Below are 22,465 nucleotides of genomic sequence, written 5' to 3'. Positions count from 1 at the left end.
TTATGGCAACTCTACCATATGTTGGGCTTACTAGAACATCAATTTTGGGTTTTTTGTGGGTTGCAACTTTAGCCCTCTTTAATGCTACAAAGTCAATCCAAATTCATATACAAATAATATCTACAAAAATATAAGAAATTAGAGAAAAAAACATTTAATTCCTTAAAATTTACCCCTTTACAAAACTTTATGTGTTATTATTAAAAAAACACTTAAATATATCTCTTCATTTTAGAATAAAGAACAAACATATTTTATTGTTACATTTTTGTTAACTGATGAGAGCATGTGATCTTCCATGTTTAATCTGAATTTTCAGCCTCCACAGTTTTCTGTGCAAACCTTACACACATCTTTTTTCTCCTTTTCTTCCCTCCAACTTTTCTTTCCTTCTTCCTTTTCTAGCATAAATCATGACTGTCCAAACTTGTTCGGACACAAATTATGAGACTCCAACATGAAACTATTACCTACAAAAAGTAATAGTGTCTGAAAATCATACGTCGTGAAATATGCTGTCTGAGAGTGCTTTTGCATGTCTTTGTTGAAAGTCTTTTCTAGTGCAATGGATTTGATCCATAAAAATCCCATGACAGAAAAAAAATTCCAGAAGAAAAAAATGCACCTAAACGAAAAACCGTGTATAAAACAAGTGAGACGTCCATTCTAACCACACTATAATATGCAAATTAAACAAAACAACATGTAGAATTTGTGTAATCATCAGAGGACAAAAACAAAAGCAAGCACACTTGTTTTGACGAGATGTTTTGTTTGGTAGCAAAGTCTAGTGAGTATAGTCCAGGATACCCTTTTCATGTACAATGACTCACAAGTTTTGAAGATACTTTTCGAAGGGTACTTTGGTGAATTCACATTTTCGTATCTATATTCCTTGCCAACTACTGAAAGATATGCCGAAGTCAGAAATTATAAATTCCATACATTAAAATAATTGTGATTAAATGGTTATGCATAGTTCCACCGACAGATTTCGGTGTATCACTATTGAGGTTACGAAAAGGAAGGAAAATTAGGGCTTATATGGTCACAGTCTTAATACTCTTTCCACCAAAACTCCCTCTCTCCTACCATACTGTTGAAGGATACACCAAACCAAACTCATTTAATAATCTCACCAAAATCATTGTTAATTATACAATAATGGATTCCTCTACCACTCCCCACCCAATACTCATTATAGAAATTACGTTCCTAATTGTATTTTCCATATTGTCTTTTATCGCCCAAAATCTATAGTCAATTCTTTTTTTTATATGACTTTCTTAGGTCAAGGAAACCTTCACATATCATACTATACCCACTTCTACACTCCTTTTCTTATTGCATCGTATCATATCATACATATATTTCGATACATCTAATACTCTTACGTTATTTTTATGATAATTTAAAAACAATTTAAATACATCTTTACCTTTTATTAATGTAAAATATTGTGATATAAATTCGTAATATTTCACATGTAATATGGAATGTGTTGTGTGACATTAACTATCCGAGTATATAGAGATTTTAAAAAATCAATTTCCATAAGTATATATTTTGAATAAAAGCAGAAAGTTAAGAATCCAAATTCTTAACGTCCATGGTATATTAATGTTGAAATTAACTAAGTAACTTAAGATAATATAAAAAAGTTGACAGCAGAATCCAGGGAAATTATAAACAATGAGATTATTAATATATAGTGTTTAATTAATAAGCAATGAATTATTCATCCATCAATCAAATATATTACCATTTTTGGAGCTTGACATAAATGAGAAGATAAAAGAGTAAGTAAAGAAAGGTGAAGAGACAGACAGATAGCCCGCCGGTGGGGGATAGGTCACCCTCCATACATGGAACAGATGCTTCACTTAAGGAAAATGGTAAAAAGAAAGGTATTTGTTTTCTGATGATAAACTTTCCTTCTAAACCTATTAATCCAAATCTCCCAACAAACACTATCACATTCCTTATGTATATTTTTTCTGATTTATTCAACCAAAAAAACATTTTGCAATATTGATATTATTCGAAATGTCTTTTCTCTAGAGTTTTGGTAAGGTTTTTTATTCCTTGGTTTGTATGGTACGTACAGAGGAGACTCTAGAGGACAGAAACAGCTCAGCTAATAATACCTGAGCATATGAGGGAACCCAAAGCCAAGTGGGCCACCACCTCCACTCTTATTTTTCACATCTCCTTCAATGCATCTTTTCCATGGTTTTCTTTATTTAGTACTAATAAACGCACACACTAATCATCATCTCATAAACAACTTATTCTCTGCGTGCTAATTGCGAACTAGTACATTTAATTAATTAATCCCCACTTTTTTTAACGCCTAAAGTCGAAGATCCACACAAAATAATAACTTTACATTACGGATTAATCACCCTCAATTAGCAACTTTGCAAAAGGGTTTCATTGTACAACTCATGCAGAAGGTGAAAAAGTTATCCAAGACAGTCAAAACACTCCGTCCAAATACTTATTCACAATAATGAGAGTGGGTTTAATGTTTATGGTTTATCATGGTTCATTTATTCACGAGCCAGGTAGCAGTTGGGTTAGTGGACCCCACTCCTTTGTTTCTCACTTCCCTTTCCCCCTCCAATGAAAACCCGCCACGTAAGCCTTGGATTTTCACGAAGCAACCGACACCTCTGGATTTACCCACAGCCATTGACACTGATTAGTAATAACTAGTGTGACTTGTTCAGTCTCATATCGACCTCAACAACATCAAAGGCAATAAATCACACCATTTACCCCACCGATTCCAAAACAAAACCTGCTCTGTCTCAGACACAATCTCACAAACACACCGCAACACAACATAAAAACAACATTGGTAGTGTCTGTGTTACTCTCTCTCTCTTTCTCTCTTCTCTTTCCGTGTTGTGTCTGAAGCAAAAGCCGCCATGGATTGCCGCATCTATGGCGTCACCATCCTTCTCTTCCTCCTTCCAACCATCACATTCTCTCTCCCGCAAGGCCAAATAAACTCAAACTCAATCCTCGTGGCTCTGTTGGACTCGCATTACACTGAAGTTGCTGAGCTAGTGGAAAAAGCCATGCTCCTTCAGACGCTCGAAAACACGGTAATGAAACACAACATCACAATCTTCGCACCCAGAAACGAAGCTCTCGAACGCGATCTCGACCCTGATTTCAAGCGCTTCCTTCTCGAACCCCGCAACCTGCAGTCTCTCCAAACCCTTCTCATGTCCCACATCGTCCCCAAAAGAATCACTAAACCCGAATACCGATCCGGGTTAAGTAACCCAGCTCGGCCCACCCGACACAAAACCCTAGCCCCGAATCACCACCTCTCTCTCCAGACCGTTAATTCCACTCACTGGAACGTCGACTCTTCACGTGTCACCCACCCGGATTCCCTGACCCGACCCGACGGCGTCATCCATGGCATCGACTCGCTCATCATCCCTCGCTCCGTACAAGACGACTTCAACCGCCGCCGCAACCTCGTCTCCATCGCCGCCGTGAAACCCGAATCCGCTCCGGAGGTCGACCCGCGCACTCACCGCTTGAAAAAACCAGCTCCCCCGTCGCCGGCAGGCTCCCCACCTGTGCTTCCGATCTACGACGCGATGGCGCCGGGACCCTCACTGGCGCCGGCGCCGGCGCCTGGACCGGGTGGACCCCACCATCACTTCAACGGAGAGAGACAGGTGAAAGACTTCATCCAAACGCTCCTCCACTACGGTGGTTACAACGAAATGGCGGATATTCTGGTAAACTTAACGTCACTGGCGACGGAGATGGGACGGTTAGTTTCGGAGGGTTACGTTTTGACGGTGCTGGCTCCTAACGACGAAGCGATGGCGAAGTTAACGACGGACCAGCTGAGTGAACCGGGTTCGCCCGAACAGATTATGTACTATCACTTGATTCCCGAGTATCAGACCGAGGAGAGCATGTACAATGCCGTTAGAAGGTTCGGGAAGGTCCGTTACGACACGTTACGGTTGCCTCATAAGGTGACGGCGCAGGAGGCTGATGGCTCCGTCAAGTTCGGTCACGGAGACGGGTCCGCGTATTTGTTCGACCCGGATATTTACACGGATGGACGGATCTCCGTTCAGGGAATCGACGGCGTTCTGTTACCGCCTCAGGAGGAGGAGGCTGGGCCTGTGACCCGGGCCCAACCTGCTAAGGTCGTTGTTAAGCAAAGAAGAGGTGCGTTAATTGGTTGTTTAATTTTTTTTCTCTTTTTCTTCGCTTTTACTTTTCTTTTTGGTTCGTGGTATTTGTTTGGGTGTTTTTTAAGTCAAGATGGGGAAAAGCTGATTATGATGTGCGTTTAATTTGGTTTTTTAGATTTAACTTATTATTTGCGTTTACTTTATATTATGTGGCTAGACTCGTGCTAGTTTTATTTATTTATTTTTTCAATTATTGATTAAGGATTAGTAAAACATGTATATAGTACCTCAACACAGGTAATTGTTGTATAAATTCTATAGTGTATAGATGTTTTTACAATCAAAGTTTAAAATAGGATTAAATAATTTTCATACGAAATTCTTATATCTTAGTTGAAAATAGATTGTAGCTAAGATCAAAAGTTGTAGTTTCTTGAATTGGGCGTTTGGAATATGTGAGAATTTGTGCAATGTTTTGGTTTTGCCTAAGGTTAGACTGTTAGAAAACTTTAAAACGGATTCTTAAGTTTTAAGAAAGAAGTATAAAAGTTCCACTCAACGTATCGAATAGCTTGTTAGGTCAAGCTTCTGAAAGGTGGAAAGAAACTTTTGAGAAAAGTTGGGTTCTTTTATATGATGGTGGTGATACCAATATTTTATTGTCCCACATATGCCAACAAGTATCATCTTCTACTTCTAACCTTTTGCTTCTTAAATGCTTCACCATTTCTCACTAAATTAGTAAGTTCCTACTTTGTGCATGCTTGCATGTAGAATTTGGGAACTAGATGAACAATAGAGATGAATGACGTAAAAAACAGTTATAAAGATATTTGTGAGCTCAACCTTTGTAATCTCCATCTACAAACATGTTTGACTTGTCAACTGATTTTTTCTTAATTTCTGTGATACTTCTTTTCACATGCTAATATGTACATAAAGAAATTATCTGTCTTATTTCAGTGATACTCTTCATAACTGATTAAATGCTTTTAGTTTCTAAGCTAAAGTTTGAATGGCATGGCAGGAAAATTGTTGGAAACAGCGTGTAGGATGCTTGGAAGCTTTGGTCAGAATTCCAGATTCATCTCTTGTCAATAAACTGCTCTTATCAGCATGCTAGCAAGACTCGTTAAGAACGAAAATAGTGAGATTCTAACTCTGTATCTCATGTTACGTGACAACTATATTTAGCTTGGTAACTGGATCTCGTTGACTTAATTAAGGATTAATTATGAAGAGAGTATTCTTGCATGTCAACTTTCATCTATTTTGTACAATAATTGAATTTTCAAAGCTAAAATTCTTGTAACAGTATAAAAATCTGCTAAGTTGGTGTTCCCTCTCTACCATGTGGGCTTGAATATCAAATTCTAAAAAGTATAAAATATGCAAAAGTAAACTTCATTTATTGTTACTCTTTCATATCCATTTTGGTTAGTTGCTGTTGGGGTTAGTTAATACATTCTGTAACAATTGTTTTCTATTAAGTTGACCTTCAAGTTAGTTAATACTTACACATGGTTGGATGCAGCTGCACAGGAAATTCCAAAGATGTAAAAAGTCAACGGAATGTGAAGGCCAGGTTACATGAAAATGGTTAATAGCAGGTTCTATGGGTTTGGTTTATATTCCCCAGTTTTTGTGATGCTCTTTTTCTTTTTCCTTCTCGATTTTCTCCTTGTGGATTTGGGTCTTGAACTGGAGAACAAAAGCTTCTTCTCCTCAAGTGTAGTAAAACAATATATAGTGCATATATGCAATTTAGATTCAGTTCTTAGCAGTGCTGCCACAAATCGTTAGGAGGTTGTGTCTGGTGGGATGAGAAGGCTTTTATGTAATAAGATGGCAGGGAAATCTGTGCCCGATTCAGTAAGTAATTTTACAAATGGAAATACAGTAATAATCGATCAATAAAATGATTCTTTTCTGTATTCACACTTTGTACATTTCCTCTTCATCCCTTTCTACCATTCATCTCTCTATTTACTTTAAAACGAGTTATAATTGGTTCTTTTAGTTGTAGAAACATTACATAATTCAGTGCCTCAATCGTATATGATGAAAAGCATGATTTTAGTCCTCGATGATGATTGAATATTACGAATGTAACGTCCAATCACAAAACCTCATTATAGCTATAAAGTCTATCAGTCAATGAGTGTGATCTAACAACACAGATAAAAACAAATATGGCCAAGAAGTCTTCAAGCATTTTAACTGTAGACATTCATATAGTATAATCCATGTGATTTTACAGTTCTTTTTTTTAAAATTTATTGTATGAATATTTAAAATAGTAAATATGATTTACAACATTCTGAATCTGAAAATGAAAGGGACATCACCTCTTTATTGTGGATTGGCAAAATTAAAATATTTTACTCACTATTGTTACTGTAGTTATTATTATTATTATTATTATTATTATTATTATTATTATTATTATTATTATTATTATTATCTTCAGATTGCTCACTCGTGTGCAGAAGAATTGGGGGCCATTTTTTGAGTTGACAAGTCACTATCTTAGTTTTTAAGCTCACAACAACCACAGGCCCACGCAGATTTGGATCCTCAAACATAATGCAATTTATAAAGTAATAATAAATCACAGAATTGTAATGGTTGGTGAGTGATATTTAATTTAAGAAAATATAAACAAATCCAATAATGAATATATTATAATTCACTCATATTTCTCGTCAATTTGTGTATATATATAAGATAGTGTGCCCTCAATTAAGAACATCCGAATCTTGGGAAGGTGTAGGAAGCCTTCCCCTTAGTTAGGGCGATTAAGTTCATGAATTCCCTAACCGAAAAAAAATATTATTCATACTGATACAATGAATAAACATAAAGTAGTTAAGTTCAATCTATATAATGAAACCAAATATAAAACATCTTTGAAAAACTGAAATTAATTTAAATAGAATTAATTCATGTTATCCAACTTATTATTCTTCATATATATTGGTTCATTTTCCCAACAATTGAACTTTTCCCAAAACAAAAGGAGGCAAAAATTGATAAAACTTTACGTAATTTAAGAATGAACTCGTTCAATTTTCTCCGTTTGAAGTACTTAATATCGCTCATCCAGGTAAAACATCATTTCGGCATTCATGTCCTTGCAGAAGAATATCACGGAAGAAAAGAGTAAAAGCTCAAACCAGAAATAAACGCTTCATAAAACAGCAAGCAAAATTCTAACTTCTAACGTGGACAGACCGAAACAATCTACAGCCACCACAAGTAGTCAATCCATGTTCTCCTTGGAAAATTTACTAAAACTCAAACGTGAAGTTATGAAGCCTGAACATCAATTACATGAAGAGCATGGTTCTATACAAATACTGCTAGTGGCTCGACAAAAAGGCAAGATGTCTAATATTTCACCTTTTTCTTTTTGGAGCTTGAGCAACCTTTTTCCCAGATGCGGAAGCACCTTTACCTCTACCAGCCGATGCCTTCTTGGAACTCGAATTACCCGTTCCCTTCAGTTCCAACTGTACTTGCGTGGCTACATGAATCAAGATGTATAAATCATAAATCACTTAAAACTCCAATAAAGCAACCTCCAATGGCACATGACGAGCACCTACCTTTTGAATTCAAGCTTTGAAGTTCTGATTGCAGCTTCTCTCCCTTGGTGATGCCTTCTAATGCATCACAAGAACAAAAATTGTCAGAAGCAATCAATCAATATTAAAATAATAATAATAAAACCAAATAACTTACCCAACTCTTCTGTATCAGAGGTGTTCTCTTCTTCACTCTCGTCCAAGGTGTCATCTTCATTTTTGCCTCCTTCCTCGGCTGGTTCAAGTATAGCAGCAATCCGCTTCTTAGGGGCCTTCTTTACACCGGGAAGTGTGATTTGGTCGGCAACTCGAACCACCCGAGATCTGCTTTGCTCTTTATAGGCTTTTGTCAAAGCTGACTTAACAGCAGGCTGGATCCCATCTAGTGGATTAGATTGACCCTGATGCATGTAAAATCAAAACATTAACCCGAGGTTGATAGTAGTATGTAGTATAAAGAAAAACATCAAATATATTTAAGGAACCTTGAATTTTGATAACTCTACTATAGTATCAAAATCTTCCTGACTGATAGAGTATGTATTCATGAATTCCACAACTTGTTGAACCGCTTCAGCCTGGTCATTATTCCGAAAGGGCAATTAAATTTTGTTCAGCATTTCAGCTTAAAACATTTGGAATATTTAGAATCAAAGAAACACATATACTTCCAACCTTAGGAAGGGTTCGTAGGGGTTCAGTCAGTCGTTTAAGAATAAGAGTAAGGTATTCCATGCGAATGGTATCCCTGCAAACCATTTAGTGAAGCGTGACTATAATCACTCCACTAGAAACTGTAGTAATGGAGATCACTGGAGATGTAACTCTAGAAACCTAATAGATAAGCCCACATTGTACATATAAAACGGAAGCACCAAAAGATTGGCAAAATATTCAAAAATATAAAAAAGATGACACAATGTCACCGGATTTGATCTGCATTTTATTTCTTTCCAAAATCATCAAGGTTTACAAATTTGCATGTATCGACAGAAGCATTTAGCAAGTGACAATAAACTCACAAAAAGATGGGATCTGAAGGTAAAATATTGAATTCATATTTACCTTCCTGAACTGGATTCACGAGAAGCAAGAATGTGAACATGAAGATCATCCAAAAGCCTAAAGTTTTTACCCATTGTCGAGTTCTTCCCCAGCCACCCACCAAACCGGTTGAAATTGCGTTCTCCCTGCAAATATAATACGAGTTATGATAGAGACCTACAAGCAAAATCAGATGAGTTCAATGAAAAGACCAGTATAAAACGACCCACAAAAGCCCACCATGAATAGGGATAATCAAAAAGGTCAATCAATTCACCCCGCCAAAATGGGTTGGTGGCATGACTGAACCCACCAACCCGCAAAAACAACCAACGCAACATAATCAACCGAATCAACAATGGACTGCAACTCATAATCCACCAAGTCAACAACGGGCTGGGATGACTTGCTCAGTTGATTCCTTTCAATTTGAAATTCTAAAAGTGAGGTATTAGGATTGTCATTATATCATCACTGATTTGTGTTTGCACGTTATGGTTATCAGTGGTTTGAATTTTTTTCATTTTCTGTTTATATTTATTTAGTGATTAACTTGTACGGTATCGTTTTTTAACCTACTTTAATTATTTCAATTTTTTAAAAAATATATTAACCTAACCTGTCTGTTATGGAATTTCCAAATATAACACTTGACACCAAGCATACAAGACATTAATATCTAAATATATTAACCTAACCTGTCTGTTATGAAATTTCCAAATATATTAACTTGTACGGTATCGTTTTACATCTTCAAGTATCTAAATAGGAGAATGCAATGAAACCAAGTCATGAGCCAAGCATACAAGACATTAATATAAAGACATATAACACTTGTAAACTTGAGATAACGCCAATTTTTTCGAGGAGAGACCTAGAGGAGATTGGAAACTGATAAGTCATGAGCAAACACATATAAAGAACCATGACGCTTCCTCCAACCTAAAATCTTAATGCAATAGTTTTGTGGGTCTTTTCTTCTTATATGTTTTTATTCTTGTATATTTTTACACGAGATGTGAAACTCCAACACATACTTAACTCTAATGAACTCCCCCTCAAGTGTGTCCCTTTGACATTGGTTATACTCTCCCTCGATGGAAGTATTCTTCACCCAAACCATGTTGGTACACATTTGAGCTAGTCACTACGACCAACGACTTTGATTGTTAAGTATTTTTTAGGGAAGACACCAGGCAAATTTAAGAGATATAAGTCATGAGTAAACCCATATATGGAATCATGACATCCCCTTCAACTTAAAACCTTAAGGAACACTCTAATCAGATCCAAAACTGCAGAATATAGTAGACTGAAGTGAAAGATGGGTTTCGCTGGAGATGGATGCCTCTGTCACTCGGGTAGCATAGAAGGAAGGGACTCTGGTGCTCTAGTTTTCAAAGGTCCGTAAGTTAACTTTGTCCTCGATCATTTTCAAAGGTCCGTAAGTTAACTTTGTCCTCACTATAGCAACCCTTCTTTATGGGCAAAAAAACTTTAAAGGGCTGACACGTGAATGAAAAATGAACTCATCATGTACTGTCACTGCTGAAGGCTTCTCAGCCACACGCTGAATGTGCCATTGATAACTATGTTCTCCCCCTGAGCCCAAAATAAAGAGGGCAGCAGGATGGTAAAGACATACTGCATCTGCCAACAGAATAAATTTTTTACCTGTTCAAGTATTTCTCTTTGGCCATGCAACAATGATGCACTGAAATAAACAAAGATGAAAAAGTGAATGGATAAAAACTAGATAGAGCAAAATCTAAAAGAAAACTGTTATTTGCCATATCAGTTACAAGGTTACATACGGAATTATGCATGTTGCTGTACAACTAGCTTGAGAGAGCTGCCACTGTCTATATCTGCGAATCTGAACATTCACTATATCCCCATCAGCAATAGACTCAGCAGCACGGGCAATCAGGTTCATGCGTTTTATCCCATTGTCATCCTTACCGGCCAAGCTTGGTTTATAATTAATATAATTTTCCTGCAATGCATAATGCCATAAGGAACAGTTATGAAAGGAGTACTTGAAACACAAGCCACATTTGCAGCATTCAAGAATACGAATGTTCATGGATCAATTTAACCTAGGGCAGGTTTCAGATATATTTTCAGGATAGGGAATTCTAACATATAATTGGTATAACAACTGATTGAAATCTAAAACCATACCAATTTTAAATAAGTCATTCTGCAATACTGTTCATATAATGTACACGTGAAATCAAATTTGAAAGAGGTTAATATAAGAAGTGCTATCCAAGCCATTGTCCACCAAGTTCTTCAGGCTATTGTCTTCAAAGATAATAATTTAAACAAGCTAAATTGATAAAATAATGAAAATGAATTACCAAACCTGAATAAGAAGAGGAACAAGATCAGGATCACTCATGCTAAGGTTTATCCTCTCATCCATTTTCAACTTCCCAGCATTAAAACCAAAAAGCCTACAAGAAAAGAGATGTTGTGAGATTGAACTTGGCCACAACCTTCTGGGCAGTTAATCCTTCAGATTTGAATGAAATCTAAGCCATGCAGAGCGCCTCCAACCAGCCCCCGCCCCCACTCCCAATGAATCATTGATGAAACGGCAAACATTCACAGAACTACAGCTTATAAAGTATAAACCTTATAAATGTCATCACACCCACTTGTATCAGAGCAGACTAGTGAAAAAAAACAACATAATAACTAGAAATCAACACTTGAAATGAATGTAGGGATCCTCAAATTGATTAATTGGAACAAATAAAAATAATTAAGAGAAAGAACCATATTCATTAAAGAACAACTTTAATAGAAAAAATTCATTTGTTTGTCTAAACCATATCAACTCAGTTCACATCCTAAACATATTTTTCTTAACTCCTCAGAATACCAATTGAAAGTCCATTTTGCCTTCACCCAAGTCCCGTTATCATATAAAACTTCTCACAGAAAAATCTCCCTTTGAATAAGTTCATATTTTATTCCAAGGGAATAAAATATTGTTTAGTCCATTAAGGAGGCCCATTGACATTCTAATGCTACGAACGAAGGCATGAGATATTCAACAGTATATAATGAGTTTAAAGACTAGTACAGAGATAAAATATATATTATACTTATCAACAGCCGTGAATGGTGAAATGTCTTCATCCTTTGCATTGGTAAGAAAGCGTTGTCTAATGTCGTCATAGTTGATAATTGACATAGAGAGGCTCATATACTGTAACTGATTTACTGCCATCCGCATATCTCCATTAACTCTTTCTGCTAGTTCCTCAAGAGCAATCTGAAACAATCATTGTGAACAATTTAAGAAAATAGGTAAGTGAACGCAAAGAAAATATTTCACAATTTGAGATGGATATAAATGATTGGAAGTAACTTTGAACCCTCAAAGTCCACACAATTAATCCAAAATAAAAATCCTCACAAACAAGATGGAACTTCGTAAGTCAAAAAGAAATCACCTCATTGACTTGAAGCCCTTCAGACTTTGCAACATCCATCAACCTCTTTGCCATCTGACATGAATAAAATATTAAGTTCAAAACTCTCCGTCCTCAGCATAATTGTTTTTTTAACATGCAAAGGAAACTAACAAACTTAAGAAAGTAATGCTACATGTTGCCGAATAGACCTGCATTTTAGGCTATGCAGACTACATATAAAAACTAAGATAATCTAATTTCCAAATGCAATGAAGCACATATCACTTAACAATAATAATCACTTTTATGATCTAGAACATGGTCATAAAATTGCACGGGTTAAAGATCCCAACTCCTCATTTCAAGTTAATTAGGTAGCAGGCTATGAAGAATTGTGGTGGACTCAAGTAAAACTCAACCAAACTAGCAAGTTTGTGATCAAGTTGGCGAGACTATTTGTTCTTTTTCTTTTAAGTGAAACAACTCAAGTTGTGTTGTTTTTTGGCTTACAAAGAAAGAAGAAAAAGCAATTAATGTGTAGTTCGCATTTCTCTCTCCCTTTCTCTTTCTTGTTAATAGAAATGTTTTCTGTTGCAGGTTGCATCAATTGTCTTGTGGAGGAAGCCAGGTGGACAAAGTAGCAATAAAATCACATGACACTTGGATTGTTACAACCTTGAGTAAAAAAAGTTATACCCAATCTATTAGTTATATCATTTGGCCTAGTAATAAACATTGGATCCAACACTTCTCCATTCATGACAGTACTTCTAAGGTTTGTTACAAGATTTTGGGCAGTTGAAGGTTGTCATCATGGTTATCGAACAATGATTTGTTCTTCTCCCTGCCTTGTTGTGGGATTGCATAAAAGTTTGGAAACTCCACAAGCATGATCTTCTCCTCTACCCACTTACTTTCAATTTAAGGAAGACATTGTGCATTTTAACTGAAATCTGCACAACTATTGAAATTAATCTCTCCTTGCATTATTGAACATAAACTAAAATTTTATTTTCATATTTACTTCTTATAGTCCGAATTTACTACTTCTGCAATTCCTATATTGTTAGTACCATCTTATAATCTAATATACCTAGGAGTGTATAAAAATTCAGCAAAAGGAAAAGGGAATGCCTCTCAAATGTTAAAAGTAGAAGTAAAATGGTACATATTAGGTGGAAACACAATAGATGAAGATATAAATGGAGTCATAGTACGGAATCCTTATGTCTTAAGCACAACAAAGAAACATGTCACACACACACACACACACACACACATATATATATATATATAATTTACATTGCATTAAATAGAGATGGGCCTAGGTCCATATAGTAAAATACATCTAGCACTCTCCCTTAAGTTAGAGGAGGGTGGGAAAGGTTGTGGGTTCAACTCCCCCCACTAACACTTAAGAGTTATAAGGTTGGCTTGACAGGTTTGGAAGGGAGGGTGAGAGAGGTTGTGGATTCAACTTCCTCCACTAACAAAATACTAACAACTAACATTTGCCGATAAAAAAAACTCTACCTTAAGTTGGCATATATATATATATATATATATATATATATATATATATATATATATATATAGGGAGAGAGAGAGAGAGAGAGAGAGAGAGAGAGATACATAGATATATATAGTAAAGTACAGCAAACAAATGTTATTGCTAGACTTGTTATGAATTTGCTACTTCACATTGCTTGAGCTTATTTAATGGTAATGAACTACTAGATTTGTTAACTTAATAGAGGATTACTATTTTGCATTATTATGAAATTAAAATGTTCAACCATTATGTTATTTATAAATATTTTGACAATCTTTTAAATATTTATGAACTCTCATGAGCCTATGAACCTCTAACAGGTTTATGCAAACTTTAAAGTTTGGCAATCTTGATATAGAGAAATAACTCAGTATTGAGATTATACACCCCATCTATGCCATAGAGGGAAAGCAAAGAAAACAGGATAACCAATAACAAACTATTTGCCAAAAAATAACAACTGACTGTCATCATTTCCCTCCCAAAAACAATTAAATTAGCTCCACAGTTGAGGCAAGGTATGTAACATTTAAAATAGTTATATTTGGCTGGAGGTACTTCATTTAGCATCGCCCAATAAGACTAACTATTTTTATTGATAAAAACAGAGAGACCTGCTGCTTTGTAGGCTTCCGAAAACTTAGAAGCAAACAGTAGTTCACAAGGCTTTTAAGTTTCTGGCTGTAACGGTCATTGCAAATGCAGATAATAGGAATTTTTGATATCTTGATGGAAGCAATAAGATCAGCAACACCACCCCTATCACCAGCTGACATCCCATCAACCTCATCCATAATTAGCACAGATTTGGTAAGCTTGGACCTGAAATTTATAATTAAAACGATTTAACAAGGTGCATTATGGACTCAAAACTTACATGTTATGATGAGAGATCAACCGTTCCATATTAGCACCAATAGACTCATTGGTTACGAGCTCCTTAACAGAATTTGTCTTGCTTCCACTAATTCCTTTCTCAATTTTGTTATCAGCTTTTCCACGGCTATCACTAGCATTAACCTTCAATGCATGTATGGACACATGTGAGAGAAATTACATGGCAAAATAGATTTATCCAAATATACAAATTTACCGAGAAATATTGCAACCTCTATGGCTTGGAAACCAAGCTCCTGACAGACCAACTTTGCTGAAGTTGTTTTTCCTATACCAGGGGTTCCACTTAACAAGACAGCTTTTTTCAAACCAGAGTCATTTTGCTTTTTACCCTTTGTTTTGTTACCAGTGTCCAAAAATTGGTCATGCCAAGCTTTTAACCAGTTACGAAGTTGAACAATCTGTACATTACATTTAAGGAAGTGAAAACTGATTATTCAAGTTCAGGTATACATTAGAACAGAATATAACCGCTAAAATATGCCAATGAAGACTAGTGATATACAAGTGACTGGTTCCCTATGACATCTTTTGGATCTTTAGGTCGATATTTCTCTGTCCACATCACAGAAGATTGAACAGTAGTAGCAGCCTTTGGCTTAGCTTGCTTAGAAGGTGAGCGTGAAGACAGAGGAACTGCATTTGTTCATAAGGAATGCAACTCAGAACGTAAATAAACAAATACCCTTTGATTGTAATAAGTTAATTTGAACCTTCTGCTAATTCATGAATATAAAAAAAATGATAATTAAAAGCACAACCAAACAATGCAGAAAATAGAAGCAGAAAGCATAAAGTTATTAGGGCTTACCCTTTACTTGTGATTTCGGAGAAACTTTTGACGGGGATCCTACTACAACATCCTTATTCACAGGTTTCTTTTCTGCCTGTGAAGGAGCTTTTGCAGGTTTTGATGCACGAATCATATCAAATAATCCATCCTCCGTGAGGAAGGAAGTTCTATATAGAAATATAAAACATAGGTCGTATTACAATGGAAACAAAAACTGTTTTAAATGCTTTGTAACAGCATAAAAAATAATGCTAACCCTAGCTCTTTGGCCTTTTCAGACTTCCGTCCCCCAATGTCTTCATCACATAGCAAATAATTCTGCAACGGAGGGTGTTAATCACATGCTGATTATAAAATTAAAACACACTTGAATGCAAAACCCTTATCCAACCGTTTTCTTGCTGACAGATCCAGTGACTCGACCACCATGGCGCTTAATCAAATCTTCAGCTTCTTCACGTTCCAAACTGTAAATGTGCAGAATAAAAAATATATAAAAACCTAAACTAGCGAAATATGATCTGTAGACCCAAACTTTCAAAAATAGAATGAGAAACAATATTAAAACTAATAGTGGAGGACAAAAGATGAGCAATGAACAAACCAAGTTCTGAACAAGCAAGTCAAGGAAAATATGAGAAGGCTACGAAAAAAATTTAGAATTCAATTACCTGTCCAGTGTTCCACTAATCACAAAAGTCAAGCCAGCTAAACAGTTAGGAGCACCTTCAGGGACTTCCTGACACACAAAAGAAGTCTCAATTCATTGACAAAAATTTTAAAAAAACATAAATCAAAAAATCCAAATGCTTGATAAATCTGAACCTTTTCTCCTTTGTGTGGAGGATCTTTTCTTTCTCCAAAATTCATGAATCCACCCCTACCACCTCCTCTACCTCTCCCACCACTTGATCGCCCAGGTGCTCCCCTTCCACCACCACCCCTTCCAGCAGATTTAACAGCAGACACGGCATCTTTGTCATCATCTTCGTCACTTTCTTCCAAAACTGCAGATTTTTGGGGAATTCCTTTACCTGATTCACTCTTTAATTTTTTTTTCGGAGTGGTCTCAGCTAACTTCTTTTTATTGGTGGGCAAGACAGAATCATCTCCAACATCGTCATGAATTTTCTTAGGCTCCGGTATATCTTCGCTGTCCTTCACATTCTTTCTTTTAGCAGGTAACTCCTGCGTTTCTTTCTCATCTTTCACCTTTTGCTTGTTTGTGTTAAAATATTTGCTAGTTACCCTTCTCCCTGAGCTTTCTTGACCTCCAGCCACCTGCAAGAAGAGCAAAAATCATTTTCCCTTTTCCCTTCAATAATTTTCTATGCATTCAAATACCCTACCATCCCAAATGATAATAATTAATTCCCTGATTCGCCAAGCACCGGATGAAACCTACAACAATATTCAGCTGAAAGAGATAGAAATACGCGAAAAAAAAAACAACGACATAAAAATTTTGCTTTTATCCATTACTTATACAAGCAAGCAAACCCGTAACAAAAAAAAAAGTATCCCAAAACGATATTGTTGTTCTGAGGACAATGTAAGAACTAAAGTTTCGCATTCTTCAAATTCCATTATTTTTTTCCATGCATGCCCCCATTTCCATTAACCATTGGAAATAGAAACTAAACCTACACTCTGACTTCAAAACTCACGGCATTTAAAAATGAAAAAAAAAACAATAAAATAAAATAAAATAAAAGATACAGCAGTAGCACACTAACATTTTTATCGGACTGGGGTTTATCCGAAGAAGGCTTGGATTGATTGGAAGGCTTGGAGGGAGCGGCATTGTTGCCCTTGTCATGTGATTTCATAAACCACTTCCTTATATCACTCTGCAATTCGACAGAGAGAAAGAAAAAACATAAGGTAACAAATTTCAAGGTGCAGAGAAAGATAATCGAAACGATAACGGTTTTTAAGAGGCGAAGAGAAGAGAAAGATAGAGAAAATAAGAACCCTAACTTACCATCTCTGTTTAGGGCGGGAGAACAGAAAGTTTGCACCACCTGAACGCAGACTGTGTTGTGACTTCACTCCAAAACAGCAATATTATAAGTTATTTTATTTATTATTTTAAAAGAGAAAAAATAACTTCGGCTAATTTTAAAATGAAGACTTGAAAACCCATAAATATAAAATATTAATTTTAATTCAAACCAGAGAAATAAAGTCAAAGTTACTAGAACATATATATAATTAACTTTTCTTAGTACCATAGAAATAAAAAATAAATAAAACAGAATCAGTATTAAATAGTATGTATGTATGGTTTAATATATTTAAGAAAATATATGTTTACTTTTCTTCAGAAAAAAAAGAAAGTATTTGTGGAAAGTAATATGTCTTATAATTAATATTACTATTTTATGATATGTAAATATTCTCCTCAAAATTTATTTATTTTTTCTTTCGGTACAGAATTTAAAATTTAAAAATATATTTAAATTTATATTCAACTATTTAAAATGTGATGATTTGGTTTCTTTTTTGTTTTCAATATTTACATTTAATAAACAAATAATGCGTTTTATTTATTTCTGTTTTGACATTTTTAAGGTAACTGACTTATTCTTAGGAAGTCAAATAAATGACATTTATGTTTCTTAAATACTTTAAACAAAAATAATTGAAAGACGTTAGTTTAAAAAATCATACTTTCAAAGATTGAAATATAGTCAAGTTATTTAAAATGTAAAATTTAACTTAAAAATTGAAATATAGTCGATCATTGTACAAACGTATTTCATAAAATTATTCGTCTTTCATGGTAGTATTAAGTATTTTATTCATGGTGGGATTAAGTATTTTTTATATCATGCTAATATTTTTTTAAATAAAATTTTGTTGTAAAATTGAAATTTATTTATATTCAAGATGGTTATGCTATTTGTTTTCGTAATTTTAGAAATAACTTTTATAGTTCATTTTATTAAAAAAAACATTAATTTTTTTAACGAGCAGCATTTTACTATAGCATCTATCTTTTTACACGTTTTGTACTTTCCTAAAAAGAAAGTTTGTGAATTAATTTTTGGTTTAATCCTTTTCGATATCCCTATTTTTGTAAGATCGTCTCAAACAGGTCCTCCATGGAAGCATCGGAGAAGAAAGAAAGCAACCAGAAAAAGGAATTTCATGGAGCACCACTTATGAACGCTGAAGAGCATGACGATTTGAATTTGACTGACGTGCTTGATTTTGAAGAGATATTAGTCAGAAAAAAAGGAAACAGAATATTTTGCAGCGTGAACAAATGGTTTTTGCAGCGTGAACGCGATACCAGATCTGCGAGTGAAAGGGTTTTGCCATTGCCTGCATCTGCACGAGTTGAACCTAGGAAAAGAAGAAGCTTCTGGATGTGGTTCTCCCACACATAGAAGAAGGAAACCTAGAAAATTGATAATTAATTTAGGGTTCTCTGCAAATTTTAAATTAGGGTTCTAAATGGATTCTGATTTAGGAAAGGTTTAATCATTTGTTAATTGTTTTTTATTTAAACGTTCATTTCTTCAATTTAGGGATTCCTTCATTTAAAACGTTCATTTATTCTGTTAAAAATCAAAACGTTGCGTTTTGATTTAAAAATTTAACTTTTTTAAATATAAAAACTCACCATTAAGCTAGGTCAACAACAGTACTGTGCCACGTCAGTACCATTTGGTCATCTCAGCAACCCACGCATCATTTTCTTTAACGTCGTCCAACCAACTTAACGGGAAGGTCTCCATTGATTTCAATTTCCAAAATTAAGGACCATTTTGACACACTTTAGAAAACGAGGACCTAACTGAGACAATCCGGCACAAATAGGGATGTCGAAAAGGATTAAACCTTAATTTTTTTTTAAGTGCAATGAAATGTTTCACTGAAGGTAAAAGCTTGTAAATGTTGAGTTTTACTAAAATTAAAACATGTTGAAACCTTATTTATTTCTATTGAAATTAAAATCCATGGTATTGAACATTATACGTGGCATTGAGGAATTTTGTGAAAATCAAAAGGTTGATCATCTTTGCATGGAATAGATGCAATTGTGTGGTTTTTTTTATGGTTGAGAGGGAGAGTGATACAAGTTAGGTGAGTGTTTCTTTGTATATTTTTATTGAAAAGTTTGGTCTTATTTGAGTAAATATTATTTGTCTTTATTTTCATTGCATGCTAACAATATTGATGTTTATGGTGGTCACATTTAGGGTTATCTTGTTTTTTTTCAATGATTGTTGAATAAAAATTCAAGAGAAGTGATGCAAATTCATCTTATTGATTTTTAGTGGAGAAGATGTTTGTGTTTAAGTAGATTAATAAAGTCTAATGAAAATTCTTATTAGACATTAAGATAACTAAGTTATCTAAATGTGAAAATTCACTTCAAAGGACTCGACTAGAAATAAAAGACGATGGATTTAAGTTCATGAAAAGAAGAAACAACATAATGAAACATAAAACACAATATAGTAAAACATAAGCTAAAAAATGAAATAAAAGATGAAAAATCAAAAAGGAAAAGGCAGGCAAGGTGGTCACATCACTTGGGGATCAAAGCCACCTAAGACAAGTGATGGTGTAGCCACTTGAACATAGGTTCGAAATAAGACCACTAGTATAAATATCGCATATAACGTCGAATATTTTGGATTTTTAACGGCGAATTCGCGAACGGCGTCATATCAGGGACGTTAAATTGACATCGAATTTTGTCAATATACGACGTTAATTTAACGTCGAATTTTATCAATATACGACGTTAAACAATTTTTTTGTTTTTTTTACAACTCTACGAGACTTGAAAAGCAAAAAAGTAACAAATTTCAGTTTTTGGTATTTTAAAGCAAGAACTATGAGCTTGTAGTGTAGTATCAACAATAACCAACAACAAACAAGTTCAATCAAACAACAACAACAAACAAATTCAACCAAACAACAACAAACAAGTTCAACAAAAAAAAAACAACAAACAAGTTCAACAAAAAAAAACAACAAACAAGTTCAACAAATAAGTTCTTCAAAACGAAAACTAACGTTCAAAAGGTGGGTTCGTCGGAATAAAGTGTCGTCACCAGTGATAAAGAAAGCAGAATACGCCTATGAAGGACAAAAGCACAAAAATAATTGGTCAATAACATATGAGCCTAACCATATAAGGGATCAACACCACTCTCTACCCAAAACCTTAAGGCAATGGGTTAATGAGTCTTTCATCTTTAGTGATCTACTTTCTCATTTCTATCTAATGTGGGACTTAGATTCACACTTGGATTCCCAATAATCAATTGTTAAGTACAAACAAAGTCCCACATCAGATAAAATAAGAGATGGACATGAGTTTATATACACATAAGATACCTTCATTGGTAAGAGGCCTTTTGGAGTGGTACCAAAAGCAAATCCGTGAGCGGACAATATCTTACCAGTGTGGAGATCTATGTGTGTATGTTGACCCTCCCTACAAATGGTATCAGAGCCCATGGTTCAGGTCTGGTGACCGGGTTCAGACAAGTATTTCCCTCCATGGTAAGGTGAAGCCCTTGCAGGTGGCCAGTGACAGATAGCCAATGCATCATGAGAGGTGGAGAGCAAGAGATGCTCAATGTTTGACCATGGATCGTGAAAGAGAGCAAAGAGAAGTGGGATCATGGTGTACTCGAGGATAAGAAAAGACTTACGGTATAAGGAAGGTGGAGGTAGAGAACCATAGTCCTTTGTTTGAGGGGAGATTGTTGGGTACAAACAAAGTCCCACATCAGATAAAACAAGAGATGAACATGAGTTTATATACACATAAGATACCTACGTTGGTAAGAAGCCTTTTGGAGTGGTACCAAAAGCAAATTAATGAGGGTTTAGCTCAAAGCGGACAATATCTTACCAATGTGGAGATCTGTGTGTATGTTGAACCTCCCTACACTATTTACAAGTGGTTGATATGCCTTCTTAAATAGACAGTGGGAAGACCCTCTTAACAAATACCAAAAAGGAGAAATGATAACCTGATAAAAAATGAAGGTTATCTAGCAAAAACAAAAAGTATATTTCTAGAAGCTTAATGATGAAGGAAATGGCAAATATGGTTTACTCATTACAAAACCATGAAAAAGGTAAATTCTCACTTTTCCAAGTGTGCAAGGTGACCCCACTCCAAAATGCTATTTTTTCCACTTTCTAGATGTTCTCTTTTTCCATTTCCAAAATGGTCTTTTTAGAAAAATTAAAGGTTTCTTGGGCTAGGCTCCTCTCAAACCCTCCATTCTTATAGAAGGTGACAACCTCCAAAAAGAGAATGTGTCACTAGCATCCTTACAAAATACAACACAAACATGAGTTTTATTTAAGACAAAGACTAAACAAAGTAAAAGAAAGAAGGTGAAGAAACTTTCCTCCTAAACATGTTTATTTTTCTTTAAGTTCCTCTTCCATCCTTGGTTGGGATTAGGGGCTCATCAATATAGGTCTCTTGGTAGTTTTCATCACATAGGAAAGTTTGTAAGGTATAACAGATGAGAAGCTGTGCAAGGAGTGGATCCTGATATGTGGTCTCATTTTGAAGTATTGAGGACAAGAAATGGATTTTAATTTTGATAATGGGTAAAGCTTTGGCATAAGCCAAAGAAATATATTTAAGGCAACTAGGTACAAATAAGGATGTTATGAAATTGGCTAATTATGCAAAATATAATAAAGAGAATGTTGCTATGTATGTTGAGCCTATTGTTAGTTCAACTTAGAAAATTAAATTAGTTGAAGGTTTCAAGATTAAAGGAGTGAACGTGAGTGAGGGTGAGGGTCTTGATGTTGTGGTTGGGTATGAAGAGATTGTTGGTGTTAGTGGTGAGATTGTTGAAGTTGAAGTTGAGGAGAATAAAAGGTTAGTGGTGTTTGTGGTTTGACTAACATTGTTATTGAATGACATTGGGATATTTAAACCAATAGTTGGGTTTTCATTCATGACTAGCAAAAGATACTATAATAAC

At 35.0% G+C, this 22,465-nt stretch overlaps 2 protein-coding genes across 3 annotated transcripts; one reads left to right on the top strand and one right to left on the bottom strand.

Moving 5' to 3' along the window:
* Window positions 1–2,530: 2,530 nt before the first annotated feature.
* LOC124820557 (fasciclin-like arabinogalactan protein 16) lies at window positions 2,531–6,112 on the top strand. The gene is made up of 3 exons (XM_047292271.2): window positions 2,531–4,212; window positions 5,206–5,325; window positions 5,713–6,112. Exons 1-2 carry the CDS (start codon window positions 2,934–2,936, stop codon window positions 5,277–5,279), a joined length of 1,353 nt encoding a protein of 450 aa, XP_047148227.2. The 5' UTR covers window positions 2,531–2,933; the 3' UTR covers window positions 5,280–5,325; window positions 5,713–6,112.
* A 1,229-nt stretch (window positions 6,113–7,341) lies between these two features.
* LOC124820555 (replication factor C subunit 1-like) lies at window positions 7,342–17,530 on the bottom strand. 2 transcript variants are annotated; one of them, XM_088105656.1, is made up of 22 exons: window positions 17,464–17,530; window positions 17,216–17,329; window positions 16,305–16,760; window positions 16,151–16,218; window positions 15,871–15,946; window positions 15,736–15,797; window positions 15,498–15,646; window positions 15,192–15,322; window positions 14,899–15,087; window positions 14,688–14,809; window positions 14,404–14,611; window positions 12,277–12,330; window positions 11,926–12,095; window positions 11,178–11,268; window positions 10,624–10,805; window positions 10,484–10,523; window positions 8,831–8,955; window positions 8,441–8,513; window positions 8,251–8,343; window positions 7,923–8,166; window positions 7,787–7,843; window positions 7,342–7,704 (listed from the first exon to the last, which is right to left on the bottom strand). In XM_088105656.1, the coding sequence occupies exons 1-22, from the start codon at window positions 17,464–17,466 to the stop codon at window positions 7,577–7,579; spliced, it is 2,835 nt and encodes a 944-aa protein (XP_087961782.1). In that variant the 5' UTR covers window positions 17,467–17,530; the 3' UTR covers window positions 7,342–7,576. The 2 variants fall into 2 exon arrangements, with proteins under 2 accessions (XP_087961782.1, XP_087961783.1); XM_088105657.1 differs by having other exon boundaries at window positions 7,787–7,840.
* Window positions 17,531–22,465: the final 4,935 nt, after the last annotated feature.

The sequence above is a fragment of the Vigna umbellata genome, chromosome 2 (assembly GCF_029865625.1).
Source record: "Vigna umbellata cultivar VRB3 chromosome 2, Vumbellata_1.0, whole genome shotgun sequence".
Classification (NCBI taxonomy): Eukaryota; Viridiplantae; Streptophyta; class Magnoliopsida; order Fabales; family Fabaceae; genus Vigna; species Vigna umbellata.
This window is presented reverse-complemented; position numbering and strand designations above follow the sequence as displayed.